General features: G+C 42.1%; 1 protein-coding gene across 2 annotated transcripts in view; it reads left to right on the forward strand.

The window, feature by feature from the left end:
* Nucleotides 1-12,679, forward strand: part of FAF1 (Fas associated factor 1) — a 375,519-nt gene extending 362,840 nt beyond the window's left edge. For both annotated transcript variants that reach the window (XM_040360508.1, XM_040360509.1), the window contains exon 19: nucleotides 12,317-12,679. In XM_040360508.1, the coding sequence (XP_040216442.1) occupies nucleotides 12,317-12,400 (84 nt within the window). In that variant the 3' untranslated portion in view covers nucleotides 12,401-12,679. The remainder of the gene's footprint in view (nucleotides 1-12,316) is intronic.
* Nucleotides 12,680-22,439: the final 9,760 nt, after the last annotated feature.

Here is a 22,439-nt window from a genome sequence, read left to right on the forward strand (position 1 = left end):
GAAGTTGCCAATTCAAACCACCTGTCACCTTGGGATCTCAACCTGCTGCTCATTGCTCTTCATACGTCACCCCCTTCTTTGAATTGATTAGAGACCTTTCTTCTGAAGACCTTTTTATGGTTCCTTTTTGGTTGCCATTACGTCTATTGGGTGTATTTATGAATTGTCGGCTCTCACGTAAAGAGACGTTTCTTGTTTTGCACAAGGACATGGTGGTTTAGGGACCAAACCCTCCTTTTTGCCTAAGGTGGTCTGCTCTTATCACCTTAATGAAAACATAGCCCTCCATTTCATCTGTCCTCCCAAAAAACATGACAAGGAATCTGCCCTGCATTGCCTGGATGTGATCAGTGCTGTCAGGGTTTACCAGAAAGCTACAGCCTCTATTCGTAAGATGCCCTTTGGTCCTTGTAAAGGACACCCTTACTCATGGTCCAGCATTGCCAAGTGGGTCAGACAACCCGTTTACAGGGCCTTCACCATTAAGGAAAATGTTTCTCCAATTAGAGCCTATGCCAATAGAGCTGTTGGTGTCTCCTAAGCTTTTCTGCATCAAGTATCTGTACCTCAGATTTTCAAGGCCGTCACCTGGTCTTCTGTCATCTCTTCACATGTTTTCCAAGTTCTACCAAGTGAATATATCTGAGTGTTTTATTCGGGTTCCTTAACATGGTATTAAAACCAAAATTGTATGATATTGCAGCTTACCAATCATTAGATGTGGTGACTGCATCAGTTTTTTTTTTCTTTGGCTATTTCCCTCTGTTTTCACCTGGTGACCTGGCCAGACACCGACCTCCTGTATTGGTGAAACACAACTCTGGAGGGATGAGAACAGGAGGCACAGCAGACAGCATCAATGTCAGTCTGTGGGTTAGGATAGTGTTAAAAGTATTAGCAGATTTAGAACCACTAACAAATTGTAGCCAAACTCCAGCTCACGTTCATTAGTTAAAGCAAACTGTTTTTTTTCAAGGTTTTGCATGAATAAATAAAAGCTGATCATTTTAATCACCCCCTGCCACTGTTTAGTGGTTTGTCTCATCCATGAGAACTGATACATTCTCCTGGAGAGTTTGTGTTGTGAAAAACCGACTCGCTGAACCAGATGAAAATAAAAAAAGAAAGCCTAAAAAAGGAAACGAATACAGTCATCACATCTAAGAATTGGTGAGCTGTAATATAATAAATGTTTACTTTTGGGCTTAACACCATTTTAAACCCTTGTGCTTCTTGTGGGCCTGTTGCCGGTGGTGCAGAGCAGCGGAATTGTACAGATTTGGTCTTAAAGCAGTGGTAAACTTAGAAACAAAAATGTAATGTGAATGGGAAGAAAAAACACATTTACGAATTGGTAAGCTGCAATATATAAACATATTTTTGGGGGGTTAATACTACTTTAATTATATAAGACCAAGTCACCTATGTTTACCTTCTTTACACAATTCCAGAAATCGCAAATTGTTAGTATACCAGTCCATTTTATTGAAAGATGGTCAAATACCACTACCCACCTAGGTCCAGCTCTGGGAAACTTTACTCTAAGAGGGACTAATTATAATGATCTTATAAAGGTGTCTTTTTGATAAAGCTTTTTTTAGTGTCGTTTGCTAATCTTTAAATAAATTTGATTAATATATTGATGGAGTGCGGTGGCCACGATTGTGTTCAGTGCTATTCAGGAGTAGAAAGGGGATTGTCAGAAGCGGCACCTAGAGCTGCCAGAAATTAAGCAGTTTAAATCAAGGTAGCCTAATTATTGGCACGTGTAGATTTTCTTAGGCTAATTGCATATAATTGGCCTGTTTATGGAGTATTGACTAACCGTGTGCTTCTTATCTACTCTGATGTTGGTTATGCCAAATAGAGATTGCAGCTGTGGTGTGCATGGTGGCAAACTAGTCCTACAGAGACCTTATTGATGGTTATTTTTTGTCATGTAATAATAATTTTCACTGTCACCAAAATATGGTTTATTTTGCAGATCTACATCTGGTACTGTAAAATGTAATCGTTGACTTCTTTTTTTTTTTTTTTTTAAAGGTTGGGCTTCATTCACACTTGGCGGACTCCGTCGCTACGGATTCCGCCTGCTCCCGTCGGTTCAGCGGGAGATCAGTCCGCAGATCTCCGCTGAGCCGACGATGACAAGCTCCTCTCTGCTCACTGAGCGGGGAGGGGCTTGTCAGGCACCGCTGTGTCCCTATGGAGCGATCTGATGAAAACGGACAGCATGTCCGTTTTCATCAGATCTTACCCGATCTGATCCGCATGGACGGATGGGGACGTGGCCCCCATACGTCTGTTTTTAGCGGGTCGGATCGGGTCGGATGTCAGCGGAAATGTCTCTGCTGACATCCGACGCTCCATAGCGATGCATGGAGCGGCCGTTCAGGTCCGCCGACAGACGGACCCGAACGGCCAAGTGTGAATGAGGCCTTAGACTTTCTGGTGGTCAAAGGTTTTATAATTGCTTCAATAATGTCTTAATTTCTCACCTAGCTTGGAGACAAATCAGAGTTATTAGGCCCCTTTCACACGGGGCGGAACCGGCATGCGCATCCGTCTGCTCAGCAGGGGATTGGCGCTGAACAAGCGGCTTACAGGTCCGTGTCTGCTCTGCATAGCCCTGCTGTTCTCTATGGGGCGGTCGGATGAACACCGATCGCATGTACATTAACTTCCGACTGTCATTCGTTCCCCTGGACGGTTGGGGAATGGATCCCCCATCTGTCTTTTGGCGGATAGAATCGGATCAGATGCCGGCGCATGTCAGCGGACACATGTCTATTGACATCCGCCACTCCATAGAGAGCATTGGCTAGTCTCATCAGGTCTGCCTGCAAAACTGACAGGCAGACCTGATCAGAGCGCCCATGTGAAACCAGACTTATACTAAAACAGTTTTTTTAAAGGTACCTACGGGTGGATGTATCATACCACATGGTGGACGCACTCAGATGTCCTCCGGAATTAGCGGTTTATGCGCAGCTCAGAGTGAGTACCCACGAGCTTGGTAATCAATGTTTTCCGGACATAGCAGATCACACAACTGGGGACAGGACCAATTTCATTGTCCAATCACAGCAACCATATTTGTAAACATTGAACGTGAAATGAAAGATCCGTTCTCTCCCCTCCCACAGAGATCATCAGTGAGAGTAGAGAGAACAGTTTCAGCAGCCTATAGGTATATTCAGCCTGTCACACTGTATGTAAGCACACAGTGTCTCTGGTCACTAGCCCCAGTGTCACTAACTACACCTGTCAGTGTCACCAGACCATTGCCGCCAGTCAGTGTTTTTGATTACAGTTACGCCAGAGTGCCATGACCCGCATCGGTGTCCTGATCACCGCCATGACCCGCACCGGTGTCCTGATCACCGCCATGACCCGCACCGGTGTCCTGATCACCGCCATGACCCGCACCGGTGTCCTGATCACCGCCATGACCCGCACCGGTGTCCTGATCACCGCCATGACCCGCACCGGTGTCCTGATCACCGCCATGACCCGCACCGGTGTCCTGATCACCGCCATGACCCGCACCGGTGTCCTGATCACCGCCATTACCCGCACCGGTGTCCTGATCACCGCCATGACCCGCACCGGTGTCCTGATCACCGCCATGACCCGCACCGGTGTCCTGATCACCGCCATAACCCGCACACTTGTGCCAGTGATCCCAGTTGTTTTCACCATCCTGGTGCACTAGGGTCTTCAAAAATGTAATGACAGGAAATAAGAAGTGTATCTTATGCCTCGCAAATCCTGAAGGTGCTTCTTGAATTCTGGGCCTCTATGCGGCTAGGCTATGAAAGTTTAACATGTGGTATCGCCATACGCAGGAGCAGTAGCTTAATGTTTGTTTGTTTTTTGGAGTGTAAAATATTTTATAATTTTCCAGAGAATTTGTATAAAGAAAAATTACAAAAAACTCACCCGGTCTCTTACTAAATACCTTGGACAGTCTATTTTCCAAATTGGTAATTTGGGGGTGTTTGTAGTGTCCTGGCATTTTGATCGAAACTTTTTGTTTTTTGTTTTTTATTATTATTTATATAGCAAAAAATAAACACAGTGGTGATTAAATGTTAAAAAAAATATATACCGTATATAAGTGTTGCATGGCGCTGACGTGTGGCAGCGCTGATATTTAAAAAATGGCCTGGACTGGAAGTTTCCAGACTTGAAGTGGTCAAAGACCCCAAGCTTGGTCCCCCTTTATTCATAAGCTTGTCTATTTTGTCAGATAAGCAGATCTATTTTTTATTTATTTTTTGCTTCCACTTTTGCAGTCTGGCAAACTTCACAATCACTAAATTAATTTGAAAAGATGAGCATATTGGGCATCCGTTACTGCAGCATATGGCAATTTCGGTTAATTTAATACCTGTGCTGCAAATATCTACTCAGTACAAATATTCAATTTATTGTCAGTCTGCTGCATCTGTGCAGGTGCTGGATAAGCAAAGCGCCATATGTGCGCCCTACTTGCTGGCTGTTTGCAGAGGTACGAATATATTGCCTTCCTGGGCTTTTCAAATGCATAAATATTTAGCTATCCCCTGGTTTTTCATATGTCAAATATTAAACTTTACAAAAGTATGCAAGAAAGAAATGTTTTGCATTATATGCTGCCACAGTGTATTGAGAACCACCGTTTAATCGATGCATTGCTATCTAAGGAGTGGTTCTTGTTTTATAAAGCCACGGCTGAGTCTGTCCTGGGGAGTTTATGGCCATTGAAGATTATTTCATTTTTTGGACGACTCTTCATATTGCTGTGATGAAGATAGCAAGTAGTTTTGTACAAACTTCCTTGACATGCATTAAAGTCATACTAAAGCTTCGGGTTTAAAAAAAAATAACAAACATGTCATACTTGCCTCCACTGTGCAGCTCGTTTTACACAGAGTGGCCCCAATCCTCCTCTTCTGGGGGCCCTCTGCGGCTCCTCCCCGCATTAGATAACCCTCTAGGAGAAGCACTCTCCCGAGGGGGTTACCTTGCGGGCACGCTCCTGAGTCATACACTCTGCGTCCATAGATGCCAATTGTATGACTCGGCCCCAGAACCAGAGTCATTGGATTTGATTGACAGCAGCGGGAGCCAATGGCTGCGCTGCTATCAATCTATTCAATTAAAGCCGGGACTCCGTGGAGAGAAGGACGGCAGGGACTCGCCCACGGAGAAATTCGGGTGCGCGGGTAAGTAAAACGGGAGCACTGCAAGGTGTTTTTTCATCTTACAACTCCTTTAAGGCTGTACTGTGGAATTCGCATGACAGGAGAGTGTGACCGGCTCTCAATGTTGCCGGATCACAGAGCTCAGGATGGCCGCGGTCTGCATTTTATAAAGGGTCCTGTGTGCCTTTGGTTGACCTGATTCGCACCTGAATCGGTGAACAGGGATGCACCGGAACCAATGCTGTGAGCCACAAGTTCCCCACCTCACGTGGCACGTGTTGAATGTTCATTAAATCCAGGGGTAGCGGTATAAGTTGTTAATACTGACCTTAGTCTTTACTCTGGCACTCGCCTCTTCTCTGTGACACTTGGTATTGTGGGACGGGCCTTTGCTGTCTTCATATAGAGTGCTGGACTATTGGCTCTGCATTGGACATCAGCGTGTGACTGCTGACCAAAGGGTCTTGGTTAAAAGGCTTTGGGAAACCAGTTGCACAAATGATAGGAATAAGGTAGTATTACACTTTATTCTTCTACCCCTAGACTCAATGAGTGTTTGACCATTGCAGTGTGGATAGGACCCACTGCAACAGGATTTTTTTTTCTTGCCTGAAGTGTGTGGGCAAAAATAAAAAAAAAGTGCATTGATCCTGCCAGAAAACCTTTAAGCTTCTATCGTTCCATAATGAGCTGACAATGCTGCCTCTGCTGCACTGAATCCCCAAGCAATGTTATTAACTCTGCCTGAGTTCTTTGCTGTACTACAGGACAGACCTCCTTTCTGTTATGGAGATGAGTTGGAGAAGTTCTGTAATCCAGCAGGGGAGCTAGTCCTATGTACATTATAAAGATGGACACTGTATAACTAAGGGAAATAATTCACATCAGTGACGTATATATGTTATATTTTTCCTTTTTTTTACACGTCCAGACCACCCCATAGATATACCCTTCCTGCGCAGAATCACACACCGATAGATATATCTATATATAGATATATACATATATATATATATACCGTGTTTCCCCGAAAATAAGACCTACTCCGAAAATAAGCCTTAGCGGGATTTCGACGCAAGATCGAAATATAAGACATCCCCCGAAAATAAGACGTAGTGATGGCATGTCGTATGCGTAGCGGCGCGGGCGGGAAAACAAGACGTGATAGGCGTACTGTACTGGTGCGGAGCTCAGGAGCTGTTAAGAAGTCGTGCAGCCCTTCTTATCTGCTCCACGGTATCTCTAAGTGACTGAAGAGGTGTCGGCAGCCCCATAAATACGGTAAGGTCGGCTCCCCCTGTCAGGTGAAAGTAAAAAGTCTCCTTAGTGAAGTGAGGAGAAGGACGCTCTGTACTCAGGGGAAGAAGTAAAGCTTTTCCCCAGCACTGACCAGCAACAGTCTCTCACCCCACACAAACACCAGGGGATAGTTGAATAAATGTAGATTGTTGTACCATACTGTTGTACCATACTTGCCGGTAAAAAAAAAATATGACTTCTCCCGAAAATAAGCCATAGTGTGATTTCTGGAGGAAAAATAAATATTATAAAAGGCTGTGTCTTATTTTCGGGGAAACACGGTATATGATCTGTGTGTTATTCTGCACTTCCACCTAGGGGGCGCGTGCGGCTTCTGCTGTGATTACTTACAGCAGAAGCTGATCTGCGGGTGCCAGGCACTGGATGTCCGCTGACACCCGCTGATCGTCGGGCAGAGACAACGAAACAGAGCTCTGCCTATGTAAACAAGGCAGAGCTCCATTCTGACAGGGGGAAGTGATGGATTTTGTGTCCCTGTAAAGCATGGAATAACATCCATCACTTCCCTTTAGTGAAAAGCAGCACACAATTTACACAAAAACACAGGCTAGGCACACAGTTAACCCTTTGATTGCCCTATATGTTTAACCCCTTCCCAGCCAGTGTCATTAGTACAGTGACCGTGCATACTTTTTAGCACTGATCACTGTATTGGTGTGACTGGTTCCCAAGTGTCAGTATATGAGAGTTTATCGCAATATCGCAGTCTCACCAAGTCTCTGATCACCACCATTACTAGTATAAATAAAAAAATACAAATTCCAGTATACATATTTCATCGTTTGTAGACGCTCTAACTTTTGCACAAACCAATCAATATACGCTTATTCGGAATTATTTTTACCAAAAATATGTAGCAAAATACATTTGGGCCTAAATTTATGAAGTTATATATTTTTTAATTGGATATGTTTTATAGCAAAATGTAAAACTTTTTTTTCAAAATTGTAGCGCTTTTTTTTATTTAAAGCGAAAAAAAATTAAACCTGCAGTGGTGATCAAATACCACCAAAAGAAAGCTCTATTTGCAGGGGGGGATGACACAAAAAATGGGGGGTAAATCTTCCGGAGGTCAAGTGGCTGAAATCGAAAATGTTGAATATGATTTTATATTTAGTATAATAAAGTCTAAGGTTGCTATCATCATATTTTTTCCTTTTTTATTTGGAAAGTTTCATCCTCAAATAGAACGTCATTGGGAAAGGCTGTGCGTTGTGCGGATACCGAGCTGATATGTAACTGTTTGTGAGCAAAGTACAAACCCGCCTGTATTTGTTGATTAAAATAAATCACAGCTGTTTGGTGGCTTGCTGCTCTAACTGCTGCCTGCAACATGCCTCTTTTTTGTCTTCTAATTGCTACCTAACAAGGCGTATGTTTTCAGCTTGCTGCTTTCCATAAGGAATATCTTTAATAAGACGTAATGAGACCTTGCAGTATTACGTGACACCCAGGAGAGCAAACGCCCTGCGTGGCCCCATAGAGTCGGTCCTTGCTGATGTCAGTTTGTGTCTTGCTGTTTTTTCTTTTACATTTAGTAAGAGTTTGTTTTGTTGCAATCCTAAAGTTGCCTCAACAATTGTTCCGTAGGTTGTGAGTGTGTACCATTTGATTGGGTTTTCTTGTACATTGGTACTCAAGTTTATCATTGGTAATCTTATGTTGCACTTGGGCTGAATATTACCTGAGTGACTGTGACCTTGTATGTAAGGGGCATATCGCAAGCTAAGGCCCGGCCATACACGATGCAAAACCACGGGTTGCAGGAAATACATTTGTATGATTCCCCCATCAACACAGACGGTGCTGATGGGAATCTCTCCTGTCGAGCAATTGTCTGGTCCTGGTGGGGGAAGCCATCCCTGATGGGAGAAGATCATGATTATTGCAAGTGACTATAGCAGCCGCTAGCGATAATCGTAAGAGAATACGGCAGGCTGGTTGTACCCATTGCAGTGCATTCAGCCTGCCCATTAACGGTTTGCAACTCGGCCGGTTCCTTCCGGCCTAGATGAAAACCAGGTACCTCTTCCCCAGATGAAGACCAGGTACCTGCAAGCAAGCGGAGCTTCCCCTTTTTGGGTGGAGCTCCGCTTAAGCAATACAGCTCAGCCAAGGACCCAAGCCTGCTTATTGGATAATGGCAGTAGCACATTGATGAGGTTCTCCCCTCCTGTCAACACATTCACATTTTTTTTTTCTTCTTTAATAAAACTACATTTAGTATTTTAATGAATACTAGAATAGATTGTGTTGATCTGTCTGGGGCTCAGTTTTAAAATGAACATTTGGTATGTCCATGCAGGGACAAAACGGCAGGCTCACTTAAAAGAGAAGTATGTTTTTTTGTTTTTTTTCGTTTGCAAGCACTTGTAGTGCCTGTTTCCAGTTTTTTACATTAAAGTTACGTTGGATTGGAGTGCGGCTGTCCTGATCATCTCTTGTTCTTATTTGCCATGTGCATTACTAGCACCCTCAGTTCCTGAGAAGAAGATTGCACCTAACCATACCTGCCTGGAGCGGCAATCTCTGTCTCTTTATAAATCGGAAGGTTAATGTGTTTCCCGTCCGAACTTTCTGCACTAGGTATATGTAAAAAAAAAACGAACCAAATTTTTTTTATTTATGTCCACTGAACAATTTATCGGTCATTACATGATGGCACTATCCTTTGCGCTCACGACTGAACGTTCGTTTTTCGAAAGTTCGTTCGGACGTTTTTTTTTCGTGGAGTACATGTTATACCCTGAATAGGAAAGTGTAAAAGTGATGACCCAATGTAAGCAGAGATTTAAAGGGTAAGTTCACCTTTTGTAACATGTTACACCGTGAATATGGGTATAACATGTTACAAAAGGTGATCTTATCCTTCAAATCTCTGCTTACATTGGGTCATCGCTTTCACACTTTCCAAGAAGGTAGTTGTAGTTCCACAGATGTCATTAAGAGTGAAGACATGGTGCAGACAAATGGGTGGATTCAGAAAGACTTAGGCTGGCGTATCAGTAGATACGCCAGCCTATGTCTGAATCTGCGCCGACGCAAATTTAAGCGTATTCTGGTAACCAGATACGCTTAAATTTGGCTCAGATACGAGCGGCGTAAGTGTCTTACACCATCGTATTCTAAAGTGTACTTTTTAGGCTGACCGCTAGGTGGCGCTTCCATTGCGGTCGGCCTAGAATATGTAAATGAGTAGATACGCCGATTCATGAACGTACGCTTGCCCGACGCAGTAAAGATACGCCGTTTACGTAACGCACTTTCAGGCCTAAAGTTATTCCATCAAATAGCTGGAATAGTAATGTTAAGTATGGCCGTTGTTCCCGCGTCGAAATTTGAAAATTTTACGTTGCTTGTGTAAGTCGTCCGTGAATAGGGCTGGACGTAATTTATGTCCACGTTGAAACCAATACGACCGTGCGGCGTACTTTGCCGCAATGCACACTGGGATATGTACACGGACGGTGCATGCGCCGTTCGTAAAATACGTCAATCACGTCAGGTCACCCCCCATTAACATAAAACACGCCCCCTCAGCCGAATTTGAATTAGCCGCGCTTACGCCCGCCCGATTTACGCTACGCCACCGTAACTTAGCAGGAAAGTACTTTGTGAATCATGTACTTACCTCGCTAACTTAGGGCAGCGTAGTGTAAACACGATACACTACGCCGCCGCAAAGTTAGGGCGGTCTATGTGAATCTAGCTAAAAGACTAAGAAGTTTACTTGATTCTTTAGAAACCATTGCAGTTTACAGTCCCTATACAAATCAGGATCCCTGCTATTGACTGCTGGGGCCAAGTACCAAAGGCTGTAGGTTGGGCACCAGGATCTTATATTCTTGAAATCTGTTTATCAAGCGAAATGGCAGCCTACACTTTGTGACAGGTCCACTTTAAACACTTTCTCTTGTGTCGACAATTCCTTTATACATATACACATCCATTCCTAATCTGATGTAGTGGTAAATAAACTGTTTACAGATAGCAGATTTGAGCTCCTGGTGGTGCAGAAGGTTATGGGATGCTAATTAAGCGTAACGATGAGCCATACGAAGAGGAGGAGGGGGGAGCTTGAGCCGCTAAAACAAAGCGACAACAGCTCTGTTTGTTGACAGATGCAGCAGCCGCATATTCAGTAATTGGGTAATGGTGTAAACATTGGCAAATCGGCAAATCCCTGGGCGTATTGGGAACAGAAGGCAAACTGAAATCAAGGGTATAAACAGTCCCACCCCTTCTCATGACACCCACAATCCTTTGCCTGAAACTGTTTTTAAGATCTCCAAAGTGTAAAAGAGAACAAGAAAAGGCCACTTTGAAATTATTATTACCAGGAAGCTTGACTGGGGTTTGCGATCTCCCTAATTGGCTGCAGCCCCATCTGGAGGCAACCGTTAGTGCTACAATCACACTTTAAAAAGGTTCATCAGGAAAGCACAACTATCTAACCGTGCCTCACTTTCCACGCCATTTCTCAACAGCTGTTCCAACATATAAGCTTAAGTTTAGCAGTTTGCTCATTTAACCACAAACCCACATAACACAACAAAGAGGAAAGAACGTGCTAAACACAGTCTGTCTTCTTAATTAGCCCAGTGATTCCCAGCTGGATAGGTTGTTGTGCTGAATTCTGCTGCTTTGTTTGTAGAGAGTATATTAACTTTTCAGATGAGTTATTGAAATAACTAAGAAATATTTTTAAAAATTCCACGACATTCCTTCCTCTTTCTGGGCAGATGTTGGCGAAGCCCAGTTCCTGGTGCATGGTCTGTATACGCCTTCTTCAATAAATCATGCTGATTAACAGCACAGCTCATGCAGCAGGGAAAACTCCATCTTGGGACTTTTAAATATTGTATTTGTTTACGATTATCAAACACAATATGCTTTTCCTTAGATACCCATACTGCAATGTTATGTGTCAATTAGTAATAGGCCTCACAGGAGCATGAGACCATACCTCGTAAATTGTGGGTGCATTTTCATGCCCAGCAGACACAGCTGCAGCATACAGCACCCCATAGTAATGAATGGCTGGATGCAGGTATACGGCATACCCAAGGCTTGTGTTCATTCAGAAACCTATTCCCATACACATGTTTATACAAGTATGCAGCTAGCGCACAGCTATTTTATTGCTATGGGCGGCTGTGCACTGCAGCTCTGTCTTCTGGGAAAGGAAATATGCCTCAATGTTTTTTTAGCCACTGGGTCTAACAAAACTTTAAACAAAGTAAAACTGATACTTTATACTAATAAAATTGACAGCAGGAATGCAACCTAAATTTGAAAAGCAATCAACTTTGTAATATTGACATGGCACTTTATTTTCGTTTTTCTGCGTTGCTCATCATCTGTGTCCCCTGTAGATCAGAAACCCACCACCATTTTTTTTTTTTTAACCATTCAGCCCTGGTTTACCCCCTTCCTGAACAAAGCACTTTTTGCTATTCGGCAATGCGTCGCTTTAGCTGACATTTGCGCGGTCGAGCATTGCACTCAAACAATGTACTTTTTTTCCACACTTTCTTTTGGTGGTATTTGATCACCTCTGCGGTTTTAATTTGTTTGCACTATAAACAGACCTAGTTGGTCATACTGAACTTCGGCAAAGAAAAGATCTTTTGCACTACCAGTCAAGGCTGTGATGTGTGGCAGTGCTGGGTAAGTCTTTGGATTGGATGGCCAGGTAAAACCTCTCATGAATATGCATCTCGTCTGTATAAATAGCCTGGTGCTCAGCTTGAATGAGCTATTACTGTCAATTACTAATTGTACTTTTTTTTTATGTCGTCTTCCAGATCACGCAGTTGGATCCCAGCAGATCTCTCATGGAACTTAAGCTGTACCCTCAGGAAACACTTTTCCTGGAAGCCAAGGAATAAGTGTCCATAGAGCGGACTGTGCCAGCAGCAGAAAAGTTTCTGCATTACGGGATAAGGAACGTTGCTCTCTGTCACCTCCCTGCTCCTGGAGTGCACCCGCACCACCCGGAAGAGAGAGCTTTAGAGATGCCATGTTGGAAAGATTCCACCTAAGCAAGGGATCACCCCAATACAAAAGTCAAAGAATACACGTCGCCCGTCATCCAGCTTCTGATCGAATGAATGCACTGTTCTTACACCAAAGGTGGTTCCATTAAAGAGTATCTGGCACTTCTGAAATATCTTATTCATTAATTATTCTGATGCAGGTTGCAAATTTTGTGCTTAATTTGCCAAAAATTATTTTATTATTTTTAGAGCTACTTCTTGCCATAGAATCGGCTAGTCTGACTGGCTCGGCTAACTAGTCTGGCTCACAACATACAAATGCTTCTGTTTCTCATCATTGTTTACTTTTGGCCTCATTCACACAGGTGCTGGCACCCGTACTGCGTGAATGAGGAAAAAAAACAAATACCTCATTCACAAAGTACAAGTGCTTGTGTGAATGAGGCCTTCACCTCCCTTATCTGTCCCAGCAACAACATGTCTGCCACAAACCGTAAGTTACTTATATGCCTCTCCAGCTCTTGTCTGATATCATTTGAACTCCAGGCTCCCCTCCTGTACTGAAATTACCTACTCACCTACACTACTGATTTCTCAGCACACTGTGAGCCTCTCATAGTGTGGATTAGAAGTTGCAGCAAGTCGGATAGAGCCCTACTCATTTCCTGACTGGATAACTTTCAGCAACATCTAACTTTCTTTCCACAACCTTACTGCCCCTTTTATTAATTGGATTTCAGATCTTTCAATTATGGAAGCTCAGCATCACATGTGGGCGCTACCTCAATTTCCTGTTTTCAGGAAGTTAGGAACAGCAACCTGTCAGCACCTTCTACCAGCCATGATCTTCCTGTATTGCATAAAGAAGCACATATAGCTAGTGTTGATGTCACAGGGTCTAAAATGTAACTACTAAACAACTTATGTTACTAATGCAACAACCACACTCCCCCCCCCCCCCCTTCCGGTGAACGATCTTGTAGTTCATTGATTTATGCCTACTCTTCAGTGAATGTCTGTCTGTATGGACACACAGCTGCACTGAGTCTGCAGGAGCCTGACATTGCACCCCTGATCGGCTGATCGGAGGTGCAATGCTCTGCAGGCTTCAAAAAAAAAATGTAAAAAATAAATGTACAATTTATTTTTATTTATTTTTACCTTAAAAAAAAAAAATGTGCATTTATTTTTTTAAAGTGAACTTATGCTTTATTAATGTATTTAGATTGTTGAGGGATGGGGGGAACCGGGAAAGCAAAATAGAAGCAGGTTAAACCTTAGCTTTAGGGTGGGCCCAAATGAATAATTAAAGAATAAACACAAATGCAGTACTGAAAGTCCAAATACAAAGTCTGTTTATCATTCAATAATCTATAAGTTAGGTAATGTAGTTCAAGTTTACAGGGACCCCCCACACACACACTGCATCAGGGTTGTAAGGCATTAACATATGTATAAAATAGGTAACTTATATAAATCATGAACTATCAATATGTAACCCATATACAATTGCATACATTGCAGCTGATAGTCAGTTTTCCTATCCAGTGTTGAAGACTACTCTTGCCCAAATTATGGAACCAGTGCTAGTTTTGGGGAAGGCACACCATTTTGAATGACGCTGTAATGCTCAAGTGCTCATTGCCCCTTAACCAGCTCCTTATTGGAGTTAATAAAAGAGCAGCCTTTAGCTTTGGATAGGTACCTTAGTAGGATAGACAGCAGCCATCCCCAAATGTGCCCTTCAATTTGTTCACTGCATTGAGAGAGAAATGTCATAGGACATGGGGGTGGATTTACTAAAACTGGAGAGTGCAAAATTTGGTGCAGCTGTGCATAGTAGCCAATCGGCTTCTTCAATTAAGCTTTGACAGAAAAAAACCTGGAAGCTGATTGGTTTCTATGCAGAGGCGCACCAGAATTTGTACTCTACCGCTTTAGTAAATCAACCCTATGGTGTCTTCAAATAAACACCATAGACCAAACTCCTAGTCGACAAGCCATGTTTTTCTGTGGAGTGATGTAGGTCTGAAAATAGCCAATATATCCAAAATGTATCACTTGCATCGAATTGATGGATATTTCAAAAGTTACATGTCCTCTTTATATCTCCTATTTGCAGAAAGGTGTTTGAAGTGTTCTCCATAATGATGCTGATTATCTGTATACCCTTATTTTGTCTGCCTACTAAATCAAAAATATTGGAAGGTGAATTATTGTTGGCTTGTCATGTGATTAGGGAGCCAGTAACTTCGATTGGAATTGATATATAAGAACTTCAGATAAGGGCTTGTCAACGTGGACACTTTCCATGTTCTTCTAGTTCTACAAGTGTATGCTGCTCAATATCAGGGCTTGAATGGCACTGCAGGCCAGGACTTTTTTTCACCTGCTGCTTCAAAATACATTTTAAAGGTTGCATACCCATGTAACATTTTATCTTGGAAGAACTGATCTCCATTACAATAATATGGGTTTCCCTGATCTGGAACAGTTTGCTCCCTATTGCATAATATAAAGGATAATTCTGGATTTATTAGAGTGAAAATGATTGCACAAGCTGTATACTAATTTAATGTGAATAATCCCCAGTCTTTTTTAATTGGCCAGCAGCCATGAGTTCTGTAGCTGCTTCAAAATTGGAATTGTTCCTTCTCGCTCAAATATGGCAGAATTGAAGATCAGTTTGCAGACACGGTTTCATAGCCTGGCTCCTGTAGCTGGCTCATGTATCTCCAGCAATCTTTTTAGGTCTACTGCACTGAGTTTCTTATAAAGAGTGCTGCACATCTATAAATGCCAGCAGATACATTTTACATTACAGTAATGATGGGTTTTGTAGTAAAGGCTGAACTTCTCACTTAGCCCTCATTTTCAGCTGATGCACTAACACGCTCTACCTCGGTACCTTCAGACTAGAAGTAGCTAAGGATCTGCATTCCCATTTGCTAAACCCCTGATTTATATTGTTTCTGTCCGCCATCAGTAAACCAACAGCAATGATCACAAAGATGTGATTGAGATCTGTGGTCATTGAAGTAATTCTAATGATAAACAGATTATTCACTTTCCAAGCAGATACATGATATTAACTGAGGAGCATCTTCTTAATTGTTTGCCACTTGGCTTTCTAATTGGAACATGCAAAGGAAGATTTGAGATCATATAACTGCACAAGAAGGCCAAGTGGAGGTTATTATCGATCGATTTTATGACTACAGAAAGATTGGGAATGTGCAGAAGTATCTGAGTAGATTAGCCTTTCTCAACCAGGGATCTGTAGAGCAATGGTCATCAACCCTGTCCTCAGGGCCCACTAACAGGCCAGGTTAGCAAGATAACTGAAATAAATCACAGGTGATATCATTTGCTGCTCAGTGACTGCAGTATTCTAGTCTGCATCTCCCCAAGGTAATGCATAAAACCTGGCCTGCTAGTGGGCCCTGAGGACAGGAGTTGATGACCACTGCTGTAGAATACTAGGGTTCCTCCAGAGGCTTCTAGTTATTGAGCAATGAGCAAACTCTGCCTCTCAAATAATCAACCACTGACAACAGTGATCTTTAGCTATCTGTAACAGGGGAGCATCTTCCCAATGACCAAAAATGGAAGTAGTATTCTTCCTATTGACCATCATACAAATGGACCATGACCTGTAGATCTAATAAATGCTAGCAAGGGTTCCCGAGACCACAATATTGGATCAAGGCTTCCTCTGTGTTTAAAAGGTTGAGAAAGGCTGGATTGGATGCTACTAATAATGCCTTTGGTTGTATAGATCAGTGGTCATCAACCCTGTCCTCAGGGCCCACTAACAGGCCAGGTTTACAAGATAACTGAAATACATCAAAGGCAATATCATTTGCTGCTCAGTGATTGCAGTATTCTAGTCTGCATCTCCCCCAAGGTAATACATAAAATCTGGCCTGTTAGTGGGCCCTGAGGACAGGGTTGATGACCACTGGAGTAGAATATCACTCAAGAACAACACGTATATATTGGTATTGCACTGATATTAAACTCTTGCCCTCTGTGGTTGTCCTCCAGTTTTAAAAATGTTCTCATTCATTACATTATAGATTTAGGGTAGTCCCAATAAGGCCTTATTCGAATGGGCACAGCGGCCCCATACAGCGTGAAGGCTTGATTTATGCATGAGCTGCATGAACAGACTTGCAGCAACTGAATTGACTCCACCACACAGCTGATTTTGACAGGCAGGGGTGGGTGCGTGGCCCTGAACTCAGACAGTGTGTCTTCTAAAGAGGCCTAAAATGTATAGCAAGACCTAAAGAGTAAAAAAATGTTTCTACTTCACTAATTATACTTGGCCCAAAGTTCTGCCCATTTAAGCTGGAGATCCCAGCACCCCATAGCAGCACAAGTTTTATTTCTAATTAGCGAAAGCCATTTGCAAAGCCCCAAACGTGTACAGTGCAGCATCATACTAAACCCAACAAGTATACAGTGGAGCATCATACTAAACCCAACAAGTATACAGTGCAGCATCATACTAAACCCAACAAGTATACAGTACAGCATCATACTAAACCCAACAAGTATACAGTGCAGCAGCATACTAAACCCAACAAGTATACAGTGCAGCATCATACTAAACCCAACAAGTATACAGTGCAGCATCATACTAAACCCAACAAGTATACAGTGCAGCATCATACTAAACCCAACAAGGGTACAGCAAAGTGCAGATACTCAGCATCACTATATTGTGAAAATGTCCTTGACAGTAAAACTTTTGTGCCCAGCTCCACAGACCAGGTTAATGTCAAATTTTATCTTTTTATATATCTGTTCGGTTTGCAGATTGTAGACTCCCATTTGGAATGTTTAACAGTAATCAGCTTATTTATTAGGGCAATATGCAAAGTGTTGTAACCTATAGCCAGAATAGGTCTTTTATTCTGAGTGCAGTAAACTAAAATCTTGCTACGGGTTACGGTACTGTGCATTTTATTGTTTATCCAGCCTTTATAAATAAGCTAATAAATATGGAAGAAAAAAAGGAGGATTTGCAGTATTATGGTTGGACATTTATGTTGCCTGATACTTAGATATGGTATGAGGGTTTTTTTTTTGAAGAAGAATATATTTTGGTTGAGATGCCAGTTTTATTTATTTCTTATTTCAACTTTTGGATCTGTGTGTTTTTTTTTGTTTTTTGTTTTTTTAAGGCTGGGGAGGTGAGGGTGCATTTCTTTGCAGTGCGTGCCTCATAAGTATATGCATGATGTGAATATTTATCTCTGAATAAACAGACCAACATCGGATACTTGAAATCTTCCCAATATTTCAGAGCTTGTCCCACAACGAGACCAAGTGGGCAAGTACTTTTGGCATTGAAACAGTGCCTGTCATTCAGACTCCAGCCATTTTGAGAATTGGATCCATTTTTTTATTTTTAAGGAGAATGCAGCCAAGAGCTTGTGATATCGCTCAGACAAGCAGATAAATATTGGTATCTGCACGTTGGCTGCCTCTTTTCACAGGCAGCCTTCAGTACTCCACAATTTCTTTAGAGGGTTGCAGGTTACCTGTCTCTGATTTAATAGGACTTTAGAGTTTAATTTATACTTGTCTGTGAAGATGGGACCTGTGACCCCTCATATCTATTACTCTATATTGTTCTCTGTGTGATTCATACACACAATCCCTGCACCAGAAGACATGTTTGTTGTTGCAAATGTTTCAGAGCATTCAGTTCAGTCAAAATTGTAATAAAGGACTTCACATTGACTTGAATTAGAGAGTTCAACCCCTCTGGTGTAACTATGACATTGAAGAAGTGTTTGTTTTTAAGAGCAACTCTTATTTGGGTGCCGATACTGTACATCAGTACATGAATAATGATGCCTGTTGGTTGTGTATGCATGAGGTTCCTCCCACACAAATATATACACCTATTTTTTTTCAAGGGTCTCCTGACCAGTCCAATGTTGCCATACGTCCCTATTCTTCTCCAGTGGCAGCATGGCTTAGACCAGTGATGGTAAACCTTGGCACCCCATAAGTTTTGAAACTACATAGTTCCAAAACATCTGGGGTGCCAAGGTTCGCCATCACTGGCTTAGACCCTACCACGGAAAGTGCTCATGTAATGGGGCGTGTAAGTGCCTTCCAGTGCAGATATACTTGAAGGAAGACTGAGGACATCCAGAGGCATGAAAATAGTGCTGTGGTTGACAGCTTCAGGTTGAAGGTGAGTGATGCAGCAAAAGGTTATTTTTTGATACTGTTGACCTGTGGATTAAAAAAATGTAATGCCCTGTTGAAGTCTTATGCTTTTTTTATATCTTTATAATACTGATCTAATTTGGAGACATTGACTTTGAATTATACAGTTGCTTTGACTATCCTGAATTTTTTGCTTGTTCCGGGACAGTAACTCAAAGTATTCAAGGAGGAGGTGCAACATGACAGCAAAGCAACTAGCATTTTTAATTGCCTTCTCCTCCTAAGGAAACCTTTACTTAGAAACATTGAAGCAGACAATTATGACTACCAATTAAAGTGTCCTGGCTGCTACTGACTGCAGTGCTTTCTAAGAAACTAGTCCTGAATATGCAATTCTATGCAATTCGGGGAAGTCAGAATGAAGTCAGTTTTTAATCAGCATAACAGTTCCAGGTCAATGATAAAGTAGTAAAATCACTGGCTCACCATAATAACCAGGGTGCTGTTTTGAAAGAAAAAAGATTGTCAATGGCAGCCTCCATATTGCCTCAGAATGGGATTCCTTCATGTAGAAAACTCTGGCAGCACACAAAAAGATTCATCATGTACAGGGATTGGAAGCCTACTGGACCTGTTTATACTGGAGAACATTCACTGCAAACATTCCTGTGGTTACTGATAAATGGGAAAAAAAAAATTGCTGGAACACCGTGTTTAAGGCCAGAGCAAAAACAGGACCCCTGTGCAAAGTAACATTGACATAATAGATAACAAAGCCCGTTCTGTCTTAAAAAGTTGCAGGTAAATGCACAGAAAAAAAATGTAAGTATTTAAAATGTTCACTTGCAGTATATTTTCTTTTCATAAACAATTTATATCCACTTGCAATACCTCTCTAAACTTTTTAGCAAATTTGACTTCCACAGGAGTCAAGTCCCTAGTACAGCCTCCTGCATCCTTGCATATTATAGACCTTTCCCCTTTTGTGAGTCTCTAGTTACTCTCTGTGCTGGCCCATCTCTTTTGCCGCTCCAATAAACAGTCTTCAAAACCTTTTATGTAGCTGCTAGGAGAGGAGCAAGGAAGAATACTATATATAGCGTCTCTTGAGTGACAACTCTTAGAATACTGGGGCTGTTGACATTACATCCAAGATTGTACTTAACAGCAGTCTCACGAGTTTGGGATGTCAACAGAAAGGAGGCTTTTACAGGTAAATGATATACATTAAAGTGGATGTAAACCCACACGTATACCCAGTGAAGTTAACAGCCTCAGATGATACACAGGGATGAAACAAATCTCCCTACATAAGTTTTACATATATATCTGCTGACTTCAGCTTTGTATACAGTGGATATAAAAAGTTTACACACCCCTGTAAAAATGTCAGGTTTATGTGATGTAAAAAAAACAAAGATAAATAATTTCAGAACTTTATCCACCTTTATTGTGACCTAAAAACTATACAACTTGACTGAAAAAGTTCAGGTGTTCTAGTAGGTCTTTCCTGACATTTTCTTAGTCGCATCCTACAGCAAAAGCCATGGACCGTAGAGAGCTTCCAAAGCATCGGAGGGATCTCATTGTTAAAAGGTGTCGGTCAGGAGAAGGGTATTCGATATGCCATGGGACATGGTGAAGAGAGTCATCATCAAGTGGAGAAAATATGGCACAACAAGGACAATATTAAGAACTGGACGTCCCTCCAAAATTGATGAAAAGACGAAAAGAAAACTGATCACAGAGGCTGCCAAGAGGCCTGCAGCAACATTTAAGGAGCTGCAGGAATATCTGGCAAGTACTGGCTGTGTGGTACATGTGACAACAATCTCCCATATACTTCATATGTCTGGGTTATGGGATAGCGTGGCGAGACAGAAGCCAAGCCGGATAAATTTTGCAAAAAGCATGCGGGAAAATGTGTTCTGGTCTGATGAATCCAAGGTTGAAGTTTTTGGTCATAATTCCAAAAGATATGTTTGGTGCAAAAACAAAACTGCACATCACCAAAAGAACACCATACACACTGTGAAGCATGGTGGTGGCAGCATTATGCTTTGGGGCTGTTTTTCTTCAGCTGGAACAGGGGCCTTGGTCGAGTTAGAGAAAATAATGAACAGTTACAAATACCAGTCAATATTGGCACAAAACCTTCAAGTGGAGGTTCGCCGGTAATATGCTGTTTTTACCCTTAGATGTATGCTCATTTAGTCTAGGGGAATCGGCTAGTTGTTTTAAAATCCGAGGATTACTTACCGTTGTAGAGGGCGATCTTCTCCGCCACTTCCGGGTATGGGCTGCGGGACTGGGCGTTCCTTCTTGATTGACAGTCTTCCGAAAGGCTTCCGACGGTCGCATCCATCGCGTCACGATTTTCCGAAAGTAGCCGAACGTCGGTGCGCAGGCGCAGTATAGAGCCGCACCGACGTTCGGCTTCTTTCGGCTACTCGTGACGCGATGGATGCGGCCGTCGGAAGCGTGTCGGAAGACTGTCAATCAAGAAGGAACGCCCAGTCCCGCAGCCCATACCCGGAAGTGGTGGAGAAGATCGCCCTCTACAACGGTAAGTAATGTTCGGATTTTAAAACAACTGGCCGATTCCCCTAGACTAAATGAGCATACATCGAAGGGTAAAAGCGCAAAAACAGTATTTATGGGTGAACTCCCGCTTCATCTTTCAGCATGACAACAACCCAAAGCATATATCCAAATCAACAAAGAAATGGCTTCACCAAAAAAGATTAAAATTTTTGAATGGCCCAGCCAGAGCACAGACCTGAATCCAATTGAAAATCTGTGTGGTGATCTGAGGAGGGCTGTGCACAGGAGATACCCTCGCAATCTGACAGATTTGGAGTTTTTTTTTTTTTTTTGCAAAGAAGAATGTGCAAATATTGGCAAGTCAAGATGTGCCATGCTGATAGACTCGTACCCAAAAAGACTGTGTGCTGCAATATAAACAAAAGGTGCTTCAACAAAGTATTAGTTTAAGGGTGTGCACACTTATGCAACCATATTATATTGTTTTTTTATTTTACTTCCCTCCTTTGTGGAAAAAAGTAAACGGCTTGCATTAAGCAAGTTATTTACTACACTGGTAATTTTTCATCTTCTCTTTAATGAAAGTCCTATGTCCAGATATGTGACAAAATGTGAAACCATTGCCAGTCTTGCCCAGAAATATTGATTGGATTGCACAGTCGGATGGTTGAACAAAATACCTGGATTTCCCACAATGTTTTAGAATCTCCTCTTTAAAAGCTTGTGTTGTGGTAGTGCGACAAATGGCCAAACTTGCAACAGATTTATGTACATATTAGCTTTATTTGGTAGCCAATCTGCTTCTAACGTCCACATCAGCAATTTACTACAACATAGCAGAGGTCCTATTTTACCTCCACTTTCTTTATCACCCATATTGTGGTTTTTCTATGAATTTGTTGCAACAATAGTGCCATATGGTAAAATTCACAAAGGAACTTTTTGAATTTGTTGTGCACATCAATACTAACCATGAAAATGTTGCATGTTTTCATGAATTTGACTACATACACACCACCAGCAATATGTGTTAGATGACCTATTAAAGGGTAAGCTCCCCTTTACCGAATAGCACACTATGCTGTCCCACGTGGGTGTAAAACAGCATAGTGTACTAAACCTACCTTCCAGCCAGTGCTCCTTTTCAGTTCAAAGAATGTAGACCAAAACAGTATTAAAAAGAAACCTTAAAATC

This window comes from Rana temporaria, chromosome 7 (genome assembly GCF_905171775.1).
Source record: "Rana temporaria chromosome 7, aRanTem1.1, whole genome shotgun sequence".
Classification (NCBI taxonomy): Eukaryota; Metazoa; Chordata; class Amphibia; order Anura; family Ranidae; genus Rana; species Rana temporaria.